Source organism: Acomys russatus, chromosome 20 (genome assembly GCF_903995435.1).
Source record: "Acomys russatus chromosome 20, mAcoRus1.1, whole genome shotgun sequence".
NCBI lineage: Eukaryota > Metazoa > Chordata > Mammalia > Rodentia > Muridae > Acomys > Acomys russatus.
The window spans coordinates 1,201,567-1,228,584 of record NC_067156.1 but is presented as its reverse complement, the minus strand read 5'-3'; the positions used below and the strand labels follow the sequence as shown (position 1 = coordinate 1,228,584).

The 27,018-nt window shown below is 40.3% G+C and overlaps 1 protein-coding gene across 1 annotated transcript in view; it reads right to left on the bottom strand.

The window, feature by feature from the left end:
• The window catches only part of Mib1 (MIB E3 ubiquitin protein ligase 1), a 100,001-nt gene that overhangs the window by 7,196 nt on the left and 65,787 nt on the right, over nt 1-27,018 (bottom strand). Inside the window, exons 13-19 of the mRNA XM_051163085.1 lie at nt 14,527-14,659; nt 13,120-13,206; nt 11,575-11,736; nt 8,830-9,011; nt 6,622-6,814; nt 4,518-4,596; nt 470-583 (exon numbers count right to left, since the gene is read on the bottom strand). Coding sequence (XP_051019042.1) covers nt 470-583; nt 4,518-4,596; nt 6,622-6,814; nt 8,830-9,011; nt 11,575-11,736; nt 13,120-13,206; nt 14,527-14,659 — 950 coding nt within the window. The remainder of the gene's footprint in view (nt 1-469; nt 584-4,517; nt 4,597-6,621; nt 6,815-8,829; nt 9,012-11,574; nt 11,737-13,119; nt 13,207-14,526; nt 14,660-27,018) is intronic.

Genomic DNA, 27,018 nt, shown 5'->3' with positions numbered 1-27,018 from the left:
TTCATCTTTAAAACAGAAAGCAAACATTTGTTAAGCAAGAACATAACATTCTTCATATTACAAAGCCGCAAAAGTCTGATGTTGGGGTGGCAAGACTCAGTGGTAAAAATGCCCGGTGCTGGCCCTGTAAGCCTAGATTCCCAGAAACCATGTAAAAGCTGAAGAGAGAACCAGTTCCATAGAGTTGTCCTCTGAATTCCACATGCACACTTACTAAGGCATACAGACACCCACATTACACACGCATATACACATTGTGAAAGTTTATAAGCATTCCACACACTAATTAAAAATCTAATTTTACATTTCTTGTAACTTTAAAAAACAAAACAAAACTCACCAAAAACCATATCTGTTCCTCTGTCAACCTAACTCACAAATCTTAGGTTGAATAAGGCAGCAGGAGAGAGTACTGGGGGATAACCCAACAAGAAAGGAAAGCAGGTAAATGCCGAGAGAAGACACTCACAGATATCATCAGCGGGGTCTTCTGAACTCTTCCCCCCACAGCACATGATGAAAGGCACCCTTCGTTCAACTACTGCCCGGCACTGCACACACTTTTTCATCAGGCTGGCACAGTCTGAAAACGAGTAACACTTCTTTAGCTACAATGTAAACAACATTGCCTTTCTCTGCTATATTTCTATTTAATATATTTCTATATTAACCATACACTGAAGTAAAGATAAAGAAACATACCAGATCCTATCTATACCAAGTTACTTGTTTTTGTTGTTTGAGACAGGGCTTTCTCTGTGTAGCCCTGGCTGTCCTGGACTTTACAGACCTGGCTGGCCTCGAACTCACATATATCAACCCGCCTCTGTCTACTTGAGTGCTGGGATTACAGATGTGTGCCACCACTGCCCAACAAGTTATAAAAAGAAATAAAAAGTCTACCTTATTGTCATGTTATTAACCTAAGATTGAGAATTGTCTGTTAGAACAAAGAACCTACTATGAAAACATTTTCTAATGTAACTGAATGGTGATTTTTTTTTTCAAATAAATATTTCCAAATCTTAGTGCTTAGTAGGGAATGGTGGTATACAATTATGATCCTGCTTCAAAAATCCAAAACAAAACCAATAAAAAAACAAAATAAGATCTTAAAGTTTAGGAAATGGAGAGAAATACTGTGGACACATATGCTGCCACACTCAGGCTGTAAGCATCTGAAATGAGGCAGGTATAGTGCACTGTCTGCACACACTGTGACACTTGTAGGCAGTCCCCAAGGAGCTTTGCTCTTTTCCCATTAGCTCGTTCTTGATATGCCTGTTCCAGGTCAACAGGACAAATCACTAAGAACTCACTGGGGAAAGTTCCTCTGCTTCGCTAAAATACAGCAGCTGGCCTAATACTAACTGCCTAAGTTAGAACACTTTCCACAGCACACGGCCTAATGCTAACTGCCTAAGTTAGAACACTTTCCACAGCACACGGTCTAACGCTAACTGCCTAAGAACACTTTCCACAGCACACGGCTCATTCTTCTTTTCCCATGTGTTCCTTCTGTCAGCTACCATGTACTTATCTCTAATGTACTGTTTAAGGAAAACACGAAAGTGTTTCCCCGAGACTACCTTTCTCATGATCAGTTTTCAAAGACTATAAGCTACATTTTACTAGCCTTTCTCAATATGGAAAACAAACACTGGGGCTGACGAGACAGCTTAGTGGTGATTAAGGACACTGGCTGCTTTTCATGAGGATCCCCACACATGGCAGCTAACACCCATCTGCGATCCAATCTCGGGGGACCTGGCTCCTTCTCTTGGCCACCTCAGGCCCTGCATGGACATAGTGCACAGGCATGCATTCCAGTAAAACACCCATATACATAGAATACAAATTTTAAAACCATTTTTTAAAAGATTTACTTATTATTATTATGTATACAGTGTTCTGCCTGCATGTACACCCACAAGCAAGAAAGAAGAGGGCATCAGATCCCATTATAGATGGTTGTGAGCTATCATGTGGTTGCTGGGAATTGAACTCAGAACCTTTCGAAGAGCAGTCAGTACCCTTAACCTCTGAGCCATCTCTCTAGCCTGAATTCTAAACTCCCCACCCCCACAGACAGGGTTTCTCTGTGTAGCCCTGGCTGTCCTGAACTCACTTTGTAGACCAGGATGGCCTTGAAATCACAGTGATCCACCTGCCTCTGCCTACCGAGTGCTGGGATTAAAGGCGTGCGCCACCACACATGGCTAATTTTAAAACTCTTAAAGAAAGAAAACTAGGCACAATATACATTATTGATTGTTGATATCACCTTACGTTTGAACTTGTTAATTAATTGCATAGCACGTCAACATGTTCTTTTTAAATCAGCATTTAGCATGCAAGTCTGCTTCATTTCAAACTTTATCAAAGCATGGAATCATGGATGCGGACAGGCTGAGTTACTACATCCAATGACTGACACCAAAACATGAACATTCAATGTCCTCACACTTGATTATGTAATATGCAGTAGGCAAGCACTAACAAGTTTGAGATTAGTCTTCAGTCTGAGGGCAGATTTTTTTCTTAAAGAATTAATGTATGACATACTAATCAAGTAGCACACCACCACAATTACATGAACTATAACTTTCTATAGTTATATCTTTCTAAAAATAGAGGTGAGTAGGTACTACAGAGGCCATGTGGCCTACAAAGCCAAAAAATACATTGAGTATTTGGCCTTGTACAGAAAAAGTTTGCCAACCTCTGACCTACAAAAGTTTACTTAAGTCTTTCATTGTGTCCTTCTGACAGCTGATGACAACAGCCTTTATACCAGGCCTTGGTAAACCGAAACAGTTACTTGAGGCAAACTGTTAACAGCATAAATCCTTGACCTTCTCTACTAGTTGTCTAGTTATTTACCAGAAGCAAACAAACAAACAAACAAACATACATATTCAGGGGACCTGTAAGATGGCTCAGTGGGTGAGGGCTGGAGAGGTAGCTCAGAGGTTAAGAGCACTATCTGTTCTTCCAATGTCCTGAGTTCAATTCCAGCAACCACATGGTGGCTCACAGCCATCTATCATGGATCTGGTCCCCTCTTCTGGCATGCAGGCACACATGTGGGCAGAATAAGTAAATAAATCTTTGGGGGTGAAAAAAAAGAGATGGCACAGTGGGTAAAGATACCTGTGGCCAAATTTGACCATGTGAGTTTGAGCCCTGGAACTTTCAGGGTGGAAGGAGGGAAGGGCTCCCTCAAGTGCCCTCTAATTCCCACACACATTAGGCACACACTCATATATACATATACAACCTATAGACATACAAAGAAATAAATAAATATAAAAAAAAATTTATCCCAACATTTAAAGGGCATGTATACCAACTGAGATTGAACTACCATGTAGTTAGCATACTCTATATGCTAACCAGATAACATATTAAAAACCAACACTTGTTGACTAACCTATTTTATAATATGAAATACTATTTTTAAAAGGTGTTAATCTTTTTGAGATCTTTTATTGATAAGTAAGAGAAATAAACAAAAAACAGCAAGAAAAGAGAATTTCACACCCTGAAAGCTGTGAGGGGTATAAAGAGCCACAGCCTTCACACTGTGCTTAGGGAGATGCTAAAGCAGTGCTTCTCAGCCTGTGGGTCCCGACCCCACCGGGAACTGAACAACCCTTTCCCAGGGGTCGCATATCTGATATTTACACTGCGATTCATAACAGTATCAAATCATAGTTATGAAGAAGCAGTGAAAATAATTTTGTGGTTGGGGCCACCACACATGAGGTGTTGCAGCATCAGGAAGGTTGAGGACCACGGAGTCAAAGCATCTTGAGAGCTTCAGCACTGTCCTCCTAAAGAAAGGATTTCTTAGACTTCTACCCCAAGAGCTAACAGAACAAGGTCACAGCCCCAAGCAGCATGTGCTGTGTGAGCCCGAGGAGTCGGACAGCCATACAGGAAAGGCAAGTTAAGGCGAAGACAAATGAAGGGACATTCAAACAATGTTATAGCAAAAAAGATGAGCTTTCTAATAGGAAATAAAGATTTCTAATATTTTTAGAAATAAGTTTTAACTGTGTGTGAAAATGATAGATCCTTTGTAGGAATACAAAAATAAACACAAAATACAGAATAAATTTTTAAAAATCCAGTCTGATAGAACACAGAATTTCAGTAGTCAAACTGTTCAGTATACTTACTCTATTGCTTAAAAGTAGAGACCAAGGCCGGGCGTGGTAGTGCATGCCTTTAATCCCAGCACTCGGGAGGCAGTGGCAGGCGGATCACTGTGAGTTCGAGGCCAGCCTGATCTACAAAGCGATTCTAGTACAGCCAAGGCTACACAGAGAAACCTTGTCTCAAAAAAACCCAAATAAATAAATAAATAAATAAATAGGTAGAGACCAAAAAGGCACTAAATGCTTGCCCAGATTTTCTGTACGTTATCCAATAAACAAATAAATCAAATATGTAAATTTTAATTTCTTCTATATTTATGCCATCACTGAGGAGGTTCCCAAAAGGCTACTTACTCTCACAAGCACACATGTGTCCACAAGGTTGAAAAAGAACAGCAGCTTTCTTGTCAGAGCACACCACACATTCTTCAATCTACAGCAAGAAAAACAGAGTGAACAACTGCAGAGAAAGTGCGAAACCCCAGCAGCGTGCACGCAGTGTGCTCCACCTGTACGGAAGCCCCGCCCTCTGCTCCTCTGCCGGCACCTGAGCTCGGCAGGCACTATTTCTGCATTCCTCTCCCTACTTGACACAAAGAGCTGTATATAAAGATTCCATTTCATCTGAGGTCAGGGACAAGGAGCTAAATGTTAATTTTCTTTAAAAAAATTTTTTAAGTTAATTTTTATTTTATTTATTTAGGTTTTTGAGACAGGGTTTCTCTGTGTGGCCGTGGCTGTCCTGGACTCACTTTGTAGATCAGGCTGACCTTGAACTCACAGAGATCCGCCTGCCTCTTGCCTCCCGGGTGCTGGGATTAAAGGCATGTGCCACCACACCCGGCTGAAGTTAGTTTTTAAAAGGAAATGTTAATAAACAAGTACTAAAACATTTGACTGTGAGAAAACTAAAAAACAACAAAATCTTACCCAGTTTAGTCAAACTGTTAAAAGTTCAAGAGGGGGAGTTTGTGTTACCTCCATCCAGGGAATTCTTCATAAAACCCACACTTTTAGGACCTCATCAATTCCCATGCTGCCTGGATCCCAAAGCTATTAGGCTATTCCTCACCCTCTCCCACCACTAAATCCTCAAGTCTTCTACAACCTATTCGTAATTTCCATCTGACGTCATCTACAATGTATAAACCTTGCCATGTACTGTGACAGCCATGACTCTAGCGCCCTTTTCCCTCTAGCTCATACCACTGAGTTTCGCATTTGTTTCCCAACAGTCTACTCACAGTATAGCCACATTTAACTTTTATTAGTGTTACTGTCCAGAAATGACCACCTGTAACACCATCCAACCACTAAAACACTATGCTCTTGCTAGCTTTCATATATGTGTGCTCTCGCAGCCTATGCCTCGGTGCTGTAGAAAGCTGGCATACCTGGCATACTAGTTTAGTGCAGCAAAACCTGGTTGGACTCTGATAGTCTTTTGTTTTGCTATTTTTTTGGTTTTTCAAGAGAAGGTTTCTCTGTGTAGCCCTCGCTGTCCAGACTCACTTTGCAGACCAGGCTGTCCTTGAACTCACAGAGATCTGCCTACCTCTGCCTCCCAAGTGCTAGGATTACAGGCTTTGCCACCGGCACCTGGCTTAGTCTCTTGATATTTTTGAACTCAAAAACTACCACCAATGCTAATAAATTATCTAATATTATGTATACAGGTTTAAAATAACAGAACAAATTCATTAAACAATCACTTATCTACCTTTTCTCCTATTTAAAAGAAAAGTATTTCTAAGTACAAATTTCCTCTTTCTGGGTTATTTCTTCAGGTTACAGTCTCATGAGAGGAACAGCTGAATGAAAGCATTTTGTGAGTCTGAGCAGAGAATGGACTTCTGGCCTCTTTGACTATTAGAACTTAAAATTAAAATCAACAAACAAAAGACTTTTATTTCCTAATTCAACAAAAAAAATCTGTATTAATTTGGAATTTATTTATACTTTCCTAATTACTAAAGAATCCAAATGATTTATCTAAAAACACCCTTTCCTCTAAATACTAATTTTACTATTTTTATTAAATGAAATTGTTGGTTCCCCCTTCATCCACTTGGTGTCACTATTTCCTTGTGGTCAAAACAGCTAATAACAGCCAATCTGTTGAGTTGGTTAAACATGTCTGCTTTTTACATTTTCCAGATTTAAAACTCCATAGTACACAATACAAAATAAAATTCAATGCATCTAAGTTGTAAATGGCTTTGAAAGAAGAACAGTAACTATTTTTTAACTACTATACTTTGATATAAAAAAGAAGTGTACACTAAGAAAATTAAGAGTTAAACTATGGCTTTCAAACTCTAATAATAATCAATGTGGCAAGGTACAGCAGTAAGATTAGACTAGAAATCAACTCACAAAACCTGCACTGAGCTCTTTACAGCAAGCCTGGTCATGGCCTCACAGAATCCCACGGCACAGCAGGGCAGCGGCTCATTACCTTTGTCCGGGACTGAACCTGCTCTTTACAGATGAGGCACTTCTTGACGCGCGGGGAGCACAGAGAACAGGTTGCAATGTGTGCACATGGGCCAAAGAGCGTGTCCCTCTTCATGTCTGAGCACACCATGCACTCCTCTAGGGTCTCAGAGTCGCTGCTGATCACACAAGGGCTCCGAGAACCCACCTGGCCACTGATAAAACAAAGGGTTTCAAACCAAGCCGATTTGGGTACACTAGACAAATTTGTTAACTTTCTAACATGCAGAATGTCATTAGTACAAATAAAGACAGGTTGTACTAAAAGATAAAATGTCAACAACTTTATGTCAAACCTTTTTTCCTATTTTTAAAAAAAGTTAAATTTGCTCATTTTCACAGCTCTACTGTTCAAAAGCATAGACCAAAAAAGTACTAAATGCTCCAGTTTTCCAAGTTATAAACCTCTCTGTATCTTCACAGTTTTCTAATATCAGTCAATCTTCAAATTAAATTAATACACAATGAAAAAGGTTGAATTTCTAATAAAGAACTTAAAACACAAGCAAAAGTTAACTTAGTGAGCCAGGTGAAGAGGTGCACACTTGTAGCCCCAGCACTCAGGAAGGCGGCAGGGCAGGTGGGACTCTTGAGTCAAGAGCATCCTGGTCTACAGAGTGAGTTCAAAGACAGCCAGGGCAACACACTGAGTCTCTGTCTCAATATAATCAAAAACTAATGTAAATGAAATTTAATTTAAAACACATTCTATGTATATAGAAAAAGCAGAAGAAACCACAGGAAAACAACAACAACAAAAAATCCTAAGTAGCACTATATTGCTATATTAATTTAAAAGCCTCACTAGAGTTCACAAAAAATGAAAACTTAAATAAGGTACTTCGGCTGCTGCTCTGCCATTCCATTGAATGTGTTGTTAAGGAGGATAAAATTCTACTATAGGAGCCGGGCGTGGTGGCGCACGCCTTTAATCCCAGCACTCAGGAGGCAGGGGCAGGCGGATCGCTGTGAGTTCGAGGCCAGCCTGGTCTACAAAGTGAGTCCAGGACAGCCAGGGCTACACAGAGAGACCCTGTCTCGGGGAAAAAAAAAAAACAAAACAAAACCTATTATAGAAAGGTAGACTACTTCTTATAAATACGCAGAAACAGGCAGGAAAATGCATGTATGTATAATGAATATAACTATAAAAAGTAAATGCAGGTTTAGAAACTTATGAATGTACATAAAGGTTCTATCATAAGACCCCACTGCTCAAGATCATTGCTTCAATAATGAGAATACCTTGTATCCATTTATAGATATATTGTACATTCCTATAACAGAAGGCTAAGTTCCTTAAAGATATACTTTAAAAAATAGATACATTAAAAAAAAAATTAAAATACATACATTAAAATACTTACATTGAGCTGGTAACCTAGCTCCGGCTCCCATTTAAACTATTTAAATTAAAAGAGAGCTGAAGAGATGTCGTAGTGGTTGAGAGAACGCACTGTTATTTCAGAGGACTCAAGCTCAGTGCCGAGCATCCCCAGCAGATGGTTTACAACCTCCCATAACTCCAGCTCCAAGCGGGTTCTGAAACTTTCTACCTCCACAGATAGACACACAAATAAAACTAATTAAAATTTTCTTCTTCTCTTTTCTTTTGGCTGTCCTGGACTCACTTTGTATACCAGGCTGGCCTCAGAATCAAAGAAATCCACCTGCCTCTGCATCCCCAAGCACTGGGATTAAAGGCGTGTGCCACCAGGGCTGGCATAAGTGGTTGGCTGTTTTGTTTATTCCATTAACCTTTTATTGTTATTATCTGTCTTCGAGGTCTTGGTGGAAGGTGCAAGAATCATTACAGACTTTCCATGAGAGCTGCTCTGTTCATGGAGAGTAAGCTGTTCTTCACTGGAAAATACTGCAACATTAATCACAGCATTTTCACTAGTAAGGCTTTTCCTTAAAACTCCAGATTGGCAGGATTTCCTAGAAGATCAAACTGGTCTAGAAAAGTTATTTAAGCTTATCGTAAGTAAAGTAGTATACATAATGTGGGACTGTAACATGAAATGAGGTTTTCTTCATAGAGGAAACGGTTCCCAGGAAGGAAGTGGCAGCGCAAAGGTCAAGACACCTACAATATCAGGTCCTCCATTACAGAGCTGCATGGCACGTACCAACAGTGTTGAGTTACACCATAACAGAAACTACACACCTGACTTTTTCCTTATGACATTTTCCCAGCGCTTTGCAGAGACTTGGGTCAGGACAGAGGTCAAGTGGTGATTGACCCTTCTTATTTCGAATGCTGAGGTCGGCACCATTGGCTGCCAAGAAACAAGCAATTGATGCTGCACTCTTCTTCTCAGCCCCCTGGGTACCAAGTCCCATTATTAACTGAAATCAAATGGAAAGAGTCATGGTTTTCCCTTATGCAAACCTGCCACCAACCATCACAACAGTAAGCATGTGTGTGCACTGGACATTTATGAGTTTTAGTCCTAATATGGACTGATTTCTGCCCACTCACATTTCCCTTGATTTTACCACATTTGAGAACTGACTGTCCAGTGTCCAAGTGGACCGACAGTGAGTAAACCCAGCTGGAGGCCTGCCTCCTACATGACTGACTCAGAGCCGGACACAGAACTGAAGTCAGGTCAATTAAGGCTGAGGATCTCAAGCGCAGGTTCTGGTTAAGAAGAAGTAACACTTTTGCTCCTGCTCAGTGTAGCTCTGGGGCTGCTACCAACCACCTCGCAACGCTTCTGAGCCAAGGCAGAACGAGAAGAACGAGAAGAACTATAATCTGATTGCGTTACCTGAGCTATGGACCCAAACATATCTGAGATTGTTAAAACAACTATCAAGACTCAGTGAGCATCCATATGGGCCATGCAGTGTTTTAAGTACTTTTATCATCTTATATAATAATCTAGGTGTGATTCTCTCAACTTTAAAATAAGGAAAAAGAAAAAAGAGGGCACAAAGGAGTTAAGAACAGAAACATTTTGGCCTCAGATTCACTTATACTCCTTAAAATGATAGTAAAATTCATTTGGAAGTGTAAAGGCTTAATTAAAATAGCCAAACAAAAGTACTTTGAGGCCTTCCATTGCCTGATTTCAGCATGAGCAAATGTTGAATTACAAAGCTACAAGGCGTGCATTGAGCAGGCCTCCCATAACTCAGAACACTGAGCAGGAGACCTCCAGACACACAGCTAACTCATCTTAGACAGAAGAGCAGGCACCAAGCAGAAAAAGACGCTTCTCAACAAACATGCAGGGACACCTGGTCATCCATCAGTGATAATGGCTTCAGTCTGTGCTGCGCTCTCCATAAAAGCAAGAAATCTGAGTGGTCTCCATTTTGCCAAAGATTTCTTAGGACACATGAAAAGTATACATAATAAAAGAAAAAGGTGTTTATATTTCCTCAACACTAAGGCAGTGCTGGGCATGGTGGCTCACATTCGTCACCCCAGGCACTCAATGGGTAAGGCAGAGGACTGAGAGTTTGAGGACAACTGGGCAAGACAGAGAGGCCTCGTCATAAAACAGCACTGTCCAAGGAAGGGAAGGAAGTACGCATGTGCAGTACAACTCTCTGCTTACCCAGGGCACTGCTGACAAGGACACACCAGACTGATTTTAGACTTCTGGGCCCATCTAAATTTAGAGAAGCATCTTGGGGGAAACAGTAGATCAAATGGAGCCCCATTTCTTACAGCCTTCTAAGAATGAAAATCAGGTTTTGGAAAAGGTAAAAAGGATCCAATATCCATTCTGGGACTCCTCTGCTCAGGAATACAGAATGTACAGACACAGCACAGCAGCCACTAAACACAACTGGTATCCCTGCACTTCTTATCTCTACTTGAAGGGCACAGCATCTCTGCAGTGTCTGGGAACTGTAGGGTATGTAATTATACAGGGCAGCTCTTATTGTTTTGATTATTTGAGACAGGGTCTCACTCTAGTCTAGGCTGCCTGGAACTCAAATATAGTACAATCTGGTCACAAATCCTGTCTCATTCTCCTAAGTGGGGGATTATAGTCAGGCGCTAGCACGCCTGTGTTTACATACATTAATTCTTGAAAAATATCACTGAATATTCTTGACTAAGCTATCACTTCTATATAAAAACACTGCACAATAAATTTTGTTCATACCAATACAAAAGCACTGGACCATCATTTATTATCTTCCACTATCATCCCCAAAAGAAGAGAAGGTGGCGGTGGCAGCAGCAGCAGCAGGAGCAATGCAAGCCACAGAGCAGGCAAAAATATGTACACGCCACATCCTTGATATCATCTTGTTTTCATATTATATAAACAATTATTGAATAATCAGAAGAAAACAAAAGACTTGGGAAGTGGGAGAGTGCTTACCTAGCAAGCATGAGGTCTAACTAACACCTCAAAAAAGAAAACACAGAATTCAAAAAATTTAATTAAAAATATTTGAGCATAGAGCTCATCAAATACATGTGGGATTGATCAAGTGAAAAGCTGGTAAAAATGAACAGGCATTAGGGGTTTCAAATCGAGACAACAACAGAGCCAGGTAGGGTGTGGTGGCGCACGCCTTTTATCCCAGCACTCGGGAGGCAGAGGCAGGTGGATTTCTGTTGAGTTTGAGGTCTACAAAGCGAGTCCAGGACAGACAGGACTGCACAGAGACCCTGTCTAAAAAAACCAAACAGACGGACAGACAGACAAATAAAACCACAACAGATATTCATTCCACCCATTTGTATTGCTGAAGTTATAAAGACCAAAATAACTCTTGGTAAGATGCAGAACAAAAGCACTTCATAGCAACCAGTAGTAGTATTAACTTTTTATAAAGCCAAGTACACCGCTGATAAAATGTTTTATCCAATACAAATCATATAAGCAGTAAATATAAAACACGGTCTCACTAGTAGTGACGGGACTTCATCTTTACTCACAGTGTTTTTTGATGGTTCCCAGGCAGCATCTACCTTGCCCACGTCTTGCATGTCCTGTAGCTGGCGTAGCTGAGACAAAGTGTGATGCCTCAAAGCCTCATGAAGAGGAGTGTCTCCATCCTTATCCTGAATGTCTAGCTTAGCACCTGCACGGACCAAAAGCTGAGGGAAAGCAAAGATCCTTTATTTGGATAGTGTCCACGCCTAGGAGAAACTGCAGCCTATCTGAAGTAACAGTGAACACTCTGGACCTATGTGAAAGTTGAAATTTCAAACAACAATAAATGTAAACACTGCTAAATCCCAATCACTTGGCAAAATCAGTTATTTACTATTTCATTATGTGACTTGTGCAGTAAATTGTAAATTCACTTTAGACTGTCCTTGTAGTGTTTTTTGTTTGTTTGTTTTCTGTAGTGTTTTTTAAATCCTCTTCCTAACCCTTTGTACAAATACCATCATCAAAGAGCTCTAACCAAAAGCATGCACAGAAACGAATCTCACTTTTTGTCTTGTTTTGTCTCTTTTTTGTTCTAACAAGTTATATAAAATATAATTCTAGGCCATACTTTTCAAACTTGAAAGCATCAGAACTACCTGAACACTTGCTAAACCATAAATTTATCCACCTTTGATGGTTAATTTTCATTGTCAACTTATCTGGATTTGGAGCCACCTGGGAGACACACCTCTGAGTAGGTGTGTCTTTGACAAAGTTTCTGGAGAGGTTTAACTAAGGACAGACTCACAGGGACTGTGTATGGCCCTGTGCAGTGGTCTGTGGTACCAGACTGAATAAAAAGGGAAAAGGAGAAAGTGAGCTGAGTATCAGCATTCAGCTCTCTTCTTTCTGACTAGGGGACACACTGTGACCAGCTACCTCATGTTCTACCTGCCATGACTTCCCTACACAACAGACTGCGTCATTTACTGTGAGCCAAAAGAAGCCCTTAGGTCGCTTTTTGTCAGGTGTTTTGTCACAGGAAAGAGAAAAGCAACTACTAAAGGACCCTGCCATGTTCCAGTCCTGCTGCTCTGAGGCAGAGTGCAAGGATTAACTTTCCTGTCACATTTCTAGGTGATATTGTGGCAGCTATTTTAGTCTCCAAACTTTTAAGAGTCACTGCTCTGTAAAAATATTTAAAGCAGACGGGCATGGTGGCACATGCCTTTAGTCCCAGCACAGGCAGGCTGACAGATGTGAGTTCGAGGCCAGGCTGGTCTACAAAGTGATTCTAGGATAGCCAAGGCTACACACAGAAACTCAGTCTCGAAAAACCAAAAGAAGGATGTAGTTAATTCAAATTAATCATCACTTTAAAATTTTCTTGCTTAATTTGAGAATTCAGAAATCTGAGAACATAATGCAGTCTTTGAACTAGATATTAACTCCTTACCCAACAGACACAAAATAAAGTTTTAAATTCCTTGGACTATGTCATTTTGAGAAGTGGAACACTGTATCATTTCAATTTTCATAAGACTCTAAACCTTAGTATAGTTAAAAAGCTATTATAGCTAATATTAACAAGGATAAATACTTACCCTAACGATCTGGGTATGCTGCCGCTCAACAGCGAGGTGTAGGGCCGTTTGCTGGTTCACATTCTGGATATCCAGGTTTGCGTTTCCCTAACAATGAACAGATTTTACGTGGTTATATCTGGGCAACAGTGAAGAACATACAAACTGTTAGCTATTGACAAGGAGTAAGTAGCTCTGTTGACTACTGTTTCATCCTTGGACGCTACTGACACAATTTTCACACAGACACTGAAAACTGGACGGACAAACAGCAAACCCATGGTTAGAACAGTTAATGTAGACGTAAGTGTTTCTTTTACAATAACTACCTTAAATCAGCTCATAGACAAAGTACAGTATGGAGCTGGCACTGTTCTCTTTCAATAGCCCTAACAGCAACTTCTATAAACTGTAAATGCCTCTGAAAAGCAATTGTGTCTCCACATAGGATTCAGACTGACATGACGTTCACTTCCTTCCTCAGTGAAAAGAAGGGAGAAGGAATCTGAGTAGCCATCAAGTCAGTAAGGTAGAGCAGGAAGTCCCATGCAGGCGCAGGGGAGCAGTGAGCTAGTGAAAGTACTGAAAGCAGCCGATACCACACACAAGGCAAAGAGGCAATGAATAGGATTATACACTTTGGGATCAAAGCACTACTTTGTCTTCAGCTCTGCTACTTACAAACCATGTAAACTTTTGTAAGCATTTCACCATTTAGCCCTTTTCTTCAGTTCCAAAATGGTGTCACAGTATAACCTATTTCACAGGGCTTATGTAAAGATTAAGAAATACAGCACAAAACTTTGCTAAGCATAATGCCTGCCATAGCAAACCAAAATTAAGAAAAGAGTCAGTGCTTCAAAGGAAGCCTCTTACTCCACCAGGTTAAGGCAGCCTAAGCACAACTCTGCTGGTCGCCTGCACTTTCGCTTGGGCAGAGCTGACACTCCAAGTCATGCCACAGTCTAGAAGACAGACCTGTCTTTGACTGGTCATGAGGTGCCTGATTCTCAGCTCATCCTGTTACGCCTGTTTAAATGTGAACACTGGGGAGATTATAAGCCAGTATTAAAGAGAGGCTGGCAAGATGCAGTTAAGTCTGCTGTGCTGAGTTGGTTTTCAAGGTCTCCATGATGGAAGGATGACATCATTTCCTGAACATTGTCTTTTGACCTCTACACATACACCACGGTGTAAACACAAATGAGGGGGTGGGGTAGACAGCCAGGTGTTAGCTAAGCCGGGGCCACACAACAAGACTGTTTCATGCAAACAAACAAAAATAATCCGTGTTAAAAAGCAGAGAATACATTGAGTTAATTTTCACCATCATGAGGGTTTTACTGCAGCCTATTAATATCCACTTGGTGAAATAAATTAAAGAATTAGAATGTTCTAAGTTTGTTGAAACATAACTGGCTCTCCTACCTGATGTACCAACAGTTCAGCCACTTCCACATGATTGTTCAGGGCAGCCAGGTGCAAGGCAGTATAACCATCATCTTTCTTCTCATCCACAATCCATGGTCTTGGTAATTTTGAGAGCAAAACACGCATTGCACTGAAAGGCAAATTTATATTGTCTTTACACTTGCATAATATGATCTTTGTTTTCTTTAGAAAATTATTCAAAAGAAATCTTGTAATCAAATGAAGACATCTTTTAAAAAAAATAAGAAAGAAAAAAATCATGTCCCTACAGACAGGCAGAAGTCATTGTTTTAATTCTCCAATATTTACTTTTGTGGTATTTTGAGAACTAAACAATCAGCATTTCCGGAATGGAGGCAGCATGGAATGCAAGTGCTAGAGAGGGACGATACTGTGAGAGGAAAAACTCCTAGGAGCAAAAGTCAGAAAGGATACAGTCTGGCTTTAGTTTCTACCCATAAAATAAGTAACAAGCCAGGCACAGTGGTGCATGCCTGTAATCCTAGCACTCGGGGAGGCAGCCTGGACTACAAAGTGAGTTCCAGGACAGCCAATGCTATACAGAGAAGCCCTGTCTAAATAAACCAAAAAACCAACCAAACAAACAAAAATCCCAAGACAACAACAAAAAACCCTGCTGTTATTCTTTTTTTGTTTTGTTTTTGATTTTCTGAGACAGGGTTTGTGTATGTAGCCCTGGCTGTCCTGAAACTCATTCTGTAGACCAGTCTGGCCTCGAACTCACATCGATCCATCTGCCTCTGCCTCCCGAGTGCTGGGATTAAAGGAGCTTGCTACCATGTCTGGCTTAAGTAACAACAGGAAATAAGAGCAAGCAAGTAGAAAACCAGTCATCAGACATACTTGGTAGCTTGTCAGGAATAACAGAATTAAAATCTGATATATGTTTAACTAATGCTAAAATTCAGTTTGGCTCATAATGCATAAAGTCACAAGCATAATTCAATACTTGCAGTTTTGAAATTGTTAATATTTTTAAAGCCAAAGAAAGTCAAAGATATCCTAAAGAACATGAAAGATTTAAAAGTCTCAGAAAACTAAAATATTAAGAAATGGGTGCTTCTTAAAGAAAAACAGCTGAGCATATCTTCAAAGAGAAAAAGGCAACTTTTCCTCACGAGAATATTTTGTATGGAAAACTCACTGAGGTGTCAGCCTCTAAAGTGACACTACGCCCAGAGGACTGGAATGCAAGTGTCTCTGGTGGCAGAGTTTTATGAATCCCACGTAGGAAGTTCAAAGAGTCTAAGAATAGGCTTTGACAGCACAGATGAGATGAGAGCCTGACTGCCTGAGTTGGACTCCAGGGACTCACATGGTGAAAGAAGAGAACCCACTCCTCCTCCAAGTTGTGCTCTGACCTCAACATGGGCATCATGGGGTATCCATGCACACATGTGAATACATGCTTATACACACACATAGACATACACTAAAAATAAATAAATAACTGCTTTTAAAAATTAAGCTTTGGGGGGCTGGAGAGATGGCTCAGAGGTTAGGAGCACTGACTGCTCTTCCAAAGGTCATGAGTTCAATTCCCAGCACCCACATGGTGGCTCACAGCCATCTATAATGAGATTTGTATACAAAATAAATAAATAAATCTTAAAAAAAAAAATTAAGCTTTGGAGCCAGGTATGGTGGTGTGCAACTTTAATCCCAGCACTTAAGAGGCAGAGACAAGCAGATTTCTCTAAGTTTGAAGCTAGCCTGGTCTACAAAAACGAGTCCAGGATAGCCAGGGCTCTTTTATAGAGAGAAAAACCTGTCTTGACAAACAAAAGGGAGAGTGAGGGTCAGAGTGGGGATTAAGCTTTGGAGGAACCAAGAACTTTTATACTTGAACTTATGCTGTCAAGTTTCTAAGTTTAATCATTTTGTTTTGTTTTGTTTTTTTGTTTTTAGAGTATTGCTATTTACGTAGGTAAGGCTGGTCAGAACTTTAATCTCCCTGCCTCAGCCTCCCAAGTGCTGGGATCACAAACATGAGGCACCATGCAGAACCCGACTCAGATGACGGAAAGTCACTGGTGACACACTACACTACACAATGTGTGCATATGACTGCAATATCATCACCGTCACGTCACACATCAGGCCACATGAGAAAAGACTTGTAAGATGTATAGTTTTTCTAAAAAGTTTAAAAGACATAAAAAGCATTAAAAAAAAGATTACTAAAAATAAAATGTTATGAGGATGTAGAGATAGTTCAGAAGCTAAGAACACTTGTTTTTTTTTTTTTTTTTTTGTTTTTCGAGACAGGGTCTCTCTGTGTAGCCTTGGCCATCCTGGACTCACTTTGTAGACCAGGCTGGCCTCGAACTCACAGCGATTCGCCTGCCTCTGCCTCCCGAGTGCTGGGATTAAAGGCGTGCGCCACCACGCCCGGCTTAAGAACACTTGTTATTCTTGCAGGGGACCCTGGCTTAAGAAATGGATGCTTCTTCCACCACACAGTGGCTCATGGCTGTCAGCAACTCCAATCCTTCTCCTCTTGACCTCTGGGGCACCAGGTACAAATGTATATAAATCATATACATAAATAAATCTAAAACAGCTTTTATGAAGAAATAAAATGTTATTACTTAAAAGCAATGTAAGAGGCTGGAGAGAGACCATGAGTGGTTAAGAACTCCACTCTTACGGATGACCTGGGTCCCGCTCCCTACACCCTTAGGCAGCTAACAACTGACTCCAACTCCACTTTCAGAGAATCTGATGTTCTCGCCTGGCCTCCTCGGGCATTGCGTGCATGTGGCTCACAGGCATGCATGCAGGCAAACACCCATGCACTTAAAATAATAAAAGGTGCCAGGTGTGGTGGAGCATGCCTTTGATTCCCGGCACTCAGGAGGCAGAGGCAGGTGGATTTCTACGATTTTGAGGCCAACGTGGTGTACGTAACAGCCAGGGCTCTGTCACACAGAGAAACCCAGTTTCCAAAAAACAAAAGGGGCATGGTGTGAGCATGTATGGGGTAATGTAAACCAGCCACAAGGCAATAGAACAACAAAATAGTAGATGGGGTGTGAGTCAGTTAATAGAATACTTCCCTAACAACACGTAAGGCAGAAGAACGGCACACGCTAGCACTCCTGGCATTCAGGAAGCAGCGGCAGGGAGACCAGAAGCTCAAATGCGCTCTCACCTGCACAGCACGGTCACCTTGAACTAAAGAGACACAGTCTCAAAAGGAAACAATAGCTAAAATCCACTGTTGACATTACTGACTTAAATCAAAGCTGTGTTACACTAAGAATTGATAGTGGTGAAGTGTGTTTAGTTTTAAATCTTTGTTTTCCCTAACTTGAAATGATTTATAAAGACTTTGACTGATAAATCTAAAACCAGGCAAGTTACAAGTTACTGGGAGAAGGACTAAGGCAAAAGAAGAACGCCACAGAAGACAGCTATCTTCTTGCAGTATAACTTTTGCAGTACCACTTAACCATGGATATAGTTCAATTAGCAACTTCTAAAAAAAATCAAACACTAAGACAGCATTTGGAATTCACTATCTGTGCAATCAAAGTTCAAAAGAAATACGGCATTATTTAGACCAAACGTTTCATTTTAAGTAGTTAGAAATTACAGTACTAGCAAAGTATTTTTATTTTAAAATTTATTTTTTGTGTATGAGTGTTTGGCTGAAAGGGTATGTGCATCCTGGTACCCACAAAGGTCAGAAGAGGTCCGCAGAGCTCCTGGAAATGGTGATGTTGTGAGTCTTCATGGCGACGCTGGGAACCAAACCAGGGTCTCTGCAAAAGCAGCCACTGCTCTTAACCACTGAGTCATCTCTGTAGCACCTCTAATGAAGCACTTTGAATGGAAATGGTCACTTCTGATTTCCTATAAACTGTTGTATTAGTGCATGAGATGAAGAAACTAACTGTTAAGTAAATTATGAACGGAGACAACACAGAGAAACTTGTGGAAGACATGCAGACATCTAATTGGGCTAAAGATTAAACTATGAAAATGAAATTACAATAAGAAACGATGAAAAGTATGTGTTTGGAAATTCAGTCTTTACTAACTGCAATGGTAAATAAAGAAGGCTGGGCTGGAAGGACGTCTGCTCTTCCAGAGGACCTGGAGTCAGCTCTCAGCACCCACAGAGCAGCTCAAAAACGTCTTTAACACCCTCGCCAGCATGTGGTGTCACTTGAATTTTTGATCTTAGCCATTCTGATGGGTGAAAGATGGAATCTCAGAGTCGTTTTGATTTATATTTCTCTGATGACTAAAGACGTTGAGCATTTCTTTAGGTGTTTCTCAGCCATTTGATATTCCTCTGTTGAGAATTCTCTGTTTAGTTCCAAGCCCCATTTCTTAATTGGGTTATTTGGTTTGGTGGTGGTTAATTTCTTGAGTTCTTTATATATTTTGGATATCAGACCTTTGTCAGATGTAGGGTTGGTGAAGATCTTTTCCCAGTCTCTAGGCTGTCGCTTTGTTCTGTTGACAGTGTCTCCTGCCTTACAGAAGCTTCTCAGCCTCATGAGGTCCCGTTTACTAATTGTTGACCTTAAGGCCTGGGCCGATGGTGTTCTGTTCAGGAAGTTGTCTCCTGTGCCAATGTGTTCCAGGCTCTTCCCCACTTTTTCTTCTAACTGATTCAGTGTCTCTGGTTTTATGTTGAGGTCTTTAATCTACTTGGACTTGAGTTTTGTGCATGGTGACAAATATGGGTCTAATTGCATTTTTCTACATGTAGACATCCAGTTAGACCAGCACCGTTTATTGAAGATGCTATCCTTTTTCCATCGAATAGATTTGGCTTCTTTGTCAAAAATCAAGTGACCGTGTGTGTGGATTCATTTCTGGGTCTTTGATTCGATTCCAATGATCGACCAGCCTATTGCTGTGCCAGTACCATGTTGTTTTAATTACTGTCTATAGTACAGCTTGAGATCGGGTATGGAGATTCTTCCCGAGGATCTTTATTTATATAGGATTGTCTTAGCTATTCTGGGTTCTTTGTATTTCCATATGAAGTTGAGAATTGATCTTTCAATGTCTTTAAAATATTGTATAGGTATTTTGATAGGGATTGCATTGAATCTATACATTGCTTTTGGTAAGATGGCCATTTTTACTATGTTAATGAACATGGGAGATCTTTCTATCTTCTGATGTCATCTTCAATCTCTTTCTTCAGAGACTTAAAGTTTTTTTTCAAACAAGTCCTTCACTTGCTTGGTTAGAGTTTCTCCTAGATATTTTATATTGTTCGTGGCTATCGTGAAGGGTGTAGTTTTCCTAATTTCTTCCTCTGCATGATTGTCATTTGTATATAGGAAGGCTACTGACTTTTTTGAGTTAATTTTGTATCCAGCCAATTTGCTGAAGGTGTTTATCAGCTGTAGGAGTCCTCTGGTAGAATTCTGGGGGTCACTTATGTACACTATCATATCTTATGCAAATAGGGATAATTTGATTTCCTCCTTTCCCATTTGGATCCCCTTGGTCTCCCTTTGTTGTCCTATTACTCTGGCTAGAACTTCAAGAACTATATTGAAGAGATATGGGGAAAGTGGGCAGCCTTGTCTGGTCCCCGATTTTAGAGGAATTTCCTTGAGTATCTCTCCCTTTAATTTGATGCTGACCCCCAACACCTGGATGAAGATGTGTGTCTCTGTTGCACATTGCTTCTGCTATTTCCACACTACCCTCTTGACAAGTCATTGCACAGCCCACACTCAAGGAGTCAAAGCTATGTCCCCTGTCTGAGAGAAACATCTACACATGCTAACTGGCAGTCAACACTGGAGCTGTGGGGCAGCCACTCTTCTGTTAAGATCTTTCTCTCACTCTTCAGACACACACACACACACACACACACACACACACAGAGAGAGAGAGAGTAAATTTTTAATGATTTATTTTATATGCATTGTTGTTGCTTTGCCTGTGTGTATGTCCTTGTGAAGGTGTCTGATCCCCTGGAACTGGAGTTACTGACGGTTGTGAGTTGCCACTTGAGTGTGGGGAATTGAAGCTAGGCCCTCTAGAAGAACAGCAGTGGTGGAGCATCTCTCCAAGCCCCTCTTCAGAGATCTTAACTAGAAATGTATCAACTCTTTCAGAAAAATAAACACAACACATGACCTTGAGAAGAGAAACCAAGGTTGGGCCCGGCCTGCAAGGTAAGTTCTGGGGAAAGAGGCCCTGGTGCCCTCACCCCAGTACACTGAGAACACATCAGAGCAGTCTTTCTTCTTCCTACAGCATGGGCAATGTTAGAACGCAGCACAGAGCCTGTGAGGACAGCTCCAGGTTCTTCTCTGCAGCACTTCCTGCTGGTTAGTAGGAGAGCCTACTGCTATGTGGCAAGCACTGGACCAAGAAGTTACATGCAAAAAACACTGTTCTGGCTCAGTAAGCAAGTCAATTTCTTCTTAAGCCAACAGAGTGTTAATTGCAGATTTAGTGTTGTTTTTCCCAGAAGGGACACACTTTTCCACTTCTCAACTAGTTCTTTTCCAGCAGGTTAAGGACATAGATATTTTATGGATAAGATCTTACTACCAGTTAAGCAGGCATTTGTAAACAGTGCCAAAGAGGCATTGAGTTCCAGTACAACTAAGAGTGGTGCCTAGCCTAATCCTTGGCACATGGCAGTGCTGAGGCATTTGCTGAATGACGAACAAATGAGTTCCAAGAAGCAGAGGGACACGCAGCTGTCTACACTGGCATGTCGTACTCAAATGGCACTGGGTCAATTTCTAGTGCCTGCCATGCTATTCCTAATGTCTTTCTTCAGCAAAAGGGGGAAGATTTTCTCAAATAAATCCAGCAGGTAAACTATGCAAGTATTGCATATTAGTATCATTTAATGTTAGAACAACATTGCACTGGGTGTTCAATAAATGTTTGCTTAGTTACTTTAAGAATTCCTTAAATAGAAGGTAAAGTAGGTTAGGATAGAAGCCATGAAGAACTTCAAGAAAGTTTAATCAAGCACAAACAGAAGTTTTTGGGAGTCATTTCAAACATTACTACACAATTGTATACAAAAGGAGATTCTTCACACATGGAAAGCACAGAGCTCAATGTTTTGCTGAGTGTAAAAAACCGAAGAAACACAGGGAATCCACTCTGAGTGTCCAGGCAGGTACTAGTAATGGCAGGTTTCTGGTGGATGGCTGAGCCCCAGGAGTCATTTCAACGTCACAACCCAGCACAGGAACATGGCCCAGTGTTCACTGCCACCAAGCAGGAAAGTGGGGTAATTTAGGATCAGAAAATTAAGTTCTTTTTTTTTTTTTTTTAAGTTCTTTTCTTAATGTGTATACATTTTGAACAGCTAGAAAAGGTCAAGTTTTCTAAAATTTGAAAGTATCTACAGAAGCATTCCTTTGAAGCCATCACCTCAGCAGAGTTAACCTGAAGACAAAAGGTGTCAAGGACAGCCCCCTGTCGGTGTGAAGGGACAGGAGTTCTACTTGACCCTTAGCTCCATATGCACTTAAGAGAATACTTCTGAATTAAGAACAAGAACACTTGGCTTCTCCTGCCCATTTTTTCAGGCTTTTGAGATGTAAATTTTATCTCCATATATTTGTTGGGTCATATTTTAATGCTGCTCATTTTCTGTTAAAGACAAATGTCAATATTTAAATTTAATCTGAATGTACAAGTAAAATTGAGAATTCTGATATAATTATTGTTTTTAAGACACATACTACATAGCAAAACTATGCCAAATTCACAACCATTTTACTTTGTGGGCATTTATACCTAAATGCTATTTTGAAAACTGGAGTCATGGCTTATAGGAAAAGAAAGCAAGCCCTTCATACTTTGGTTTAAGGCAGAGCTTCACTCACACTGAAAGGCGCCTCTGACTTGCACACGCAGAGCTTAAAGCACATACTTCCCCAAAGGCATTCCCACCGCATGTGCACTGCGCACTGCACGCAGCGACTGCAGTGGACTATGAGCCCCACGTGCTGCTCTTTCTTTCTGGGCTTATGTCACAAATACTATATAGATTTTATTCACTATTTTTGCTTTCATTCAAGTACTAGTTTTATGTTTTAAAATTATCTATAGAAATAACTGTGCCCTAAATATTAACTGTACAAAATGCCTACAGGCCGACAGCTGTGTAATATATTAGTATACAAAATGTTTTAACCAATAAAAAAAGGTCAGACTATGAAATATTTTGGCAGCAGAGGAATTTTTACACGCCCCAGATGTGCCCGAAGACTGTCTTGTAGTAGCCGGGGCAAATTTTGTGCCCCTCTTTCTCTGTTTCTTTGCAGTGCTTCTAAGTATAGTGACAGCCGCGTGAGGTTTTCCTAGCCGCAGCACAAGCTCGGGGAGAATCTGGGAAATGTAAGTGGAAACATGAGACACCGGCTTTATTTGGCAGTACTTAAAAAAAAAAAAAAAAAAAAAAAAAAAAAAAAGGCAGGACAAATGGCAAAGCAGTGTTGGGACCACAGGAAGAACAATCAATAGGCAGAAAGCAAGATGCAAGCTTCCTCGGCCTTTAGATCGACAATCGACAGCTGAGAGACTATTTTTTGCTATGGTTGACTAAATATGGTCAGGGAAGAGAGAGGGACAAGAGAGACTGTTTGCCTGAGAGTGCATGTTTCAAATGCTTAGCTGCCTATAAAGCTCTAACAGCCTAGGCTGTGGTCACTGAGGGAAGGATATAAGGTGGCCTCTGTGGTGACTCTGTGGAAGTCCTGACCTCGCCTGCAGACTCACCTCTGGATATGACAAGGCAGCTGCATTCCAGATCTACCATTTACCCTGGATACGCAAATTCCTGTTTCCCCAAAAGAATCTCAAAGCAAGAAAGACGCAGACTATTTCCCGAGGCATCAGAAGAACCCAATATACTCTGGCGGGCACAGGAAACAGGGTGAATGTTTATAGCTACTTGGAAGAGTGTAAGGTGTGTTTGGGGTTTTGTTTGCTGGGGTTTTTGTCTGTTGGTTGGTTGGTTTGCTTGCTTGTTTGTATCTATCTTAGATTAATTAACTTCCTCTGTAACTTTTTTCCTCTTGTGAATCATTTCATCTAACAAATTAACTAGGTACATTTTCTTTGCTACTGTAGCAATCTTTCCCCACTACTTAACTTTCTCTACATATCTATGCAATAACTGATATATTACACTCCAAATCATATGACCAATGTTGATTCAACTTTAGGAAGTGTGTGTGTGTGTATGTGTGTTGAGGAAGGGCAAGGAAGAAAAGCAGATTATTTATTTTCTTTTCTGTGTGTATTTATTGTCTTTCACATTTATCTTAAAAGGCAAGGGTCTGTGCTCACGCATACCCCTTACTTCACCCAGTGCATAAAAAGAAGTGCTGAGTCAGCAAACCTGTGCCGGAGCGGTCCGTGACTGAAGAGACTCCCTACGTCATTACCTCTCTTTCCCTGTCGTGTCGCAGACGCTAAGCGCACAGGTGACCAAGCACGAGGGCTGACTTGTAAGGATGCTTCGACCCTCTCGGTGTTCATCTGTGTCTGGGCATAGGCTGATTTCAAAGCGCAGAGTGACAATTTAGTTTTCAAAAAGCTATTGTCCAAACAGCGTGCCAGGTAACTTCACACTGTACCGTCCACCACATTACTAACGATTTAGCCTTTATTGCTTGAGATCAAAGGATTGTTTCAATTGCTTCTCACTTCCCCAGTAACTCTGCATCCCCCGCCTCCAGAGTACAACGGCTTTTAAAAGCTGCTTCAAGGCTTAGGTAAGCAGGAAACATGGCAGGTTACAAACGTTCCCAGCCTACCCCGTGTACTGTTCAGGCCACAGGAATATGGACAACGGTGCAGGGTGCGATTCTCAGCTGCACTGCTGGCTGGGACCGTCCAAGAGCTGCAGGAGCTCTCTTCACAGGCTGTAGAAATTCTACTAACCTCCACCACCTCCACCACTCCCTTTTCTTTTTTTTTCTTCTTTTTTTTTTAATGATGTTCAATTTTTAATTAATTACTTCAACTTATTACTTCAGACTATTTTTAAAAGATATTTCTCAAGGCTTTCTTCTTCTTTTCAAATTTTCAACAACATTCCTTGCAATGGCTTTTAAAAAAATCACCTATAAATTATTGCTGAGGAACTATTAGTGTTGGAATGTTGCTTAGAGGTTGTACAACCAACACAAAAGCCAGCTAGTCTTTCAGGTGGCCTCTAAGATTCTGCTTGTTTAATGGTCAAGAACTATATCTTACCCCATCACAGACCACATCTCATTTTCTTTCTTTCTTTTTGTTTTTGTTTTTTTGTTTTTATTTTGTTTTTAAACAAGATTTCTCTGTGTACCCTTGGTTGTCCTGGACTAGGCTGGCCTCAAAACTCACAGCAATCCGCCGGCCTCTGCCACCCTCCTGAGTGCTGGGATTAAAAGCATGCACTACCACACCTGGCTCAACACTTCCTTTTCTATACTTTCCCAAATCTCAAATTTTCTCGAAGTGTCCTTTTGAATTGGCCTAATAAATGCCATAGTGACTACTGGCTACTCACACAAAAAAAAATTATTTTTCCTTTTTTGTACTAAATTTTCAAGGTAAAACAGAGACTCAATCTAAAGTGCTTCTGTTTGTTGAGAACTTTGGAAACGTTGTTTTAGTACTTTTCCTTTATATTAACCACTTTTTAAAAAGTAATCTGTACAAACCAAATACATGTCTATTTGAATTTGCAATTCAATGCAAACAGAAACAGAAAATTCAAGAATAACAAGAAAAACAAAGAACTTGCCAAGTGATAGTGAGTTTTATCTGCTACTTTGAAAATAATTTCCCATTTAAAAACATTCATTCACATATGCAATGAAATGACCTAATTTCAAAGCCTGTGTTAACTGTAAAGTCAATTCTAGTTATAGTAATTTGTTCCTTCCAATAAATTTTAAGTAAAAGTATTTGATTTATAAGAGTAATTTAAAGCAAATTAATTATCATCTGTTTATAGGATCTAGAAGCAAATTATAAAGAAGAAAAAGGGCCTGTGGCTGAGAGAACAGTAAGCAGGAGCTGGCATTTCTGAGTATACTTAGGCCTCTGCACTTCTTGAAAAAGAACCGAGCGGGACAAAGCATGGCAGGAACACTAAGTGGCATGAACGGGATCAGGTAAATCTCTTGTAAATTTCAGTCTCTGATAAGCTAATCTCTGCATGTAATCTATTACTACTGTCCCAGATCAGTAGTCAGAATGTTTTACTTATGAATGGGAAGCGGCTGCTCCATGTCTCCACAGCTGAAGGCTTAGTAGAGCCTCCTCAGATCACATACTTCTTTATGTACCCATATGAACATACGATGCTATGGAATGTAAAGAAGTATGTATTCTGGGTAGGCAATGGCCACCAAAAGGAGCGGAACTGCAGCTAAAGGAAACACTTTCCAGGAGGATGAGCTTCATATTCTGAATTAACCTACATCAAGTAAATGACCATGGACAACACTAACATCCCATTCCAAAAGTGCCAGCCACTCAGGTGCAGACTCATACCACCGATACTATAATCAAAGAAAACGTTCCATGCAAGTGGATTCCAACTCTCACTTTAAAACATCCGCTATATTGTCTGAGTACTCACATGATTAAAATTTGACTACTAGAAGGGAAACTGTATTGCTAGCACAAACAGTGAGACACAGATCAACCATTTTCTATCTTCACAATCTGATCTTCATTTAAGTGCATCATATCTAACAAATCAGGACCAACAGATCTAACAAGAAAAATAAAGCAACAAAACGTTGGTTTTACTCATATTTTAATAGCTATTCTTCACTTGTGGTATAAAATTTATCACTTATTAAAATCAGAGGACTTTCTAAGGCAATTTTGTCAGTTTTATATTTTCTTCTCTGTCAGCTATAGAAGCCATAAGTTTAAAAGACTACCTTTTAAGTAAAATTATGAAATCATTGGCCCTTCCTCTAGTTTGTCTTCATTCTAAGTGCAGTTATTATTTAAAGCATGATAGAGAATGATAAAAATGACAAAATGCTGGGACACAACTAAAAGTAAACAGGAAATAATAGTAAAAAGAATTGTCAAATATTTAAAGTCTGTATTACGTTTGCTTATAGGAAATGGCATTATTTTGCTCATAATGAACTATGAACAACTATATTAGTTATTCCAAAGGTCTGAAAGATTTCATTAATTCTTTAACAAAACCTTTCAGCAACTAAGAATTTCTGTTACAATCCTTAGAAAATATAAAACTGAAAACTGGTTCTGTTGCTTCAAGTTTAGCTTAACATACCTAGGAGTGTTTTCAGTCACTCTGAAAGGTCACATCCAGCACTGAGATCAGCTGTCACTTCTGAAGTGCGCACATGTTCAACTCTGGGCATCTGCTGACACTGCTATAAGTCAGACATTTCAACTGTCTCCCTGACGGGGATGACAGATGCTGACATTATCAGACGCTGTACTATTTTTTCCCATGGCTTCTTC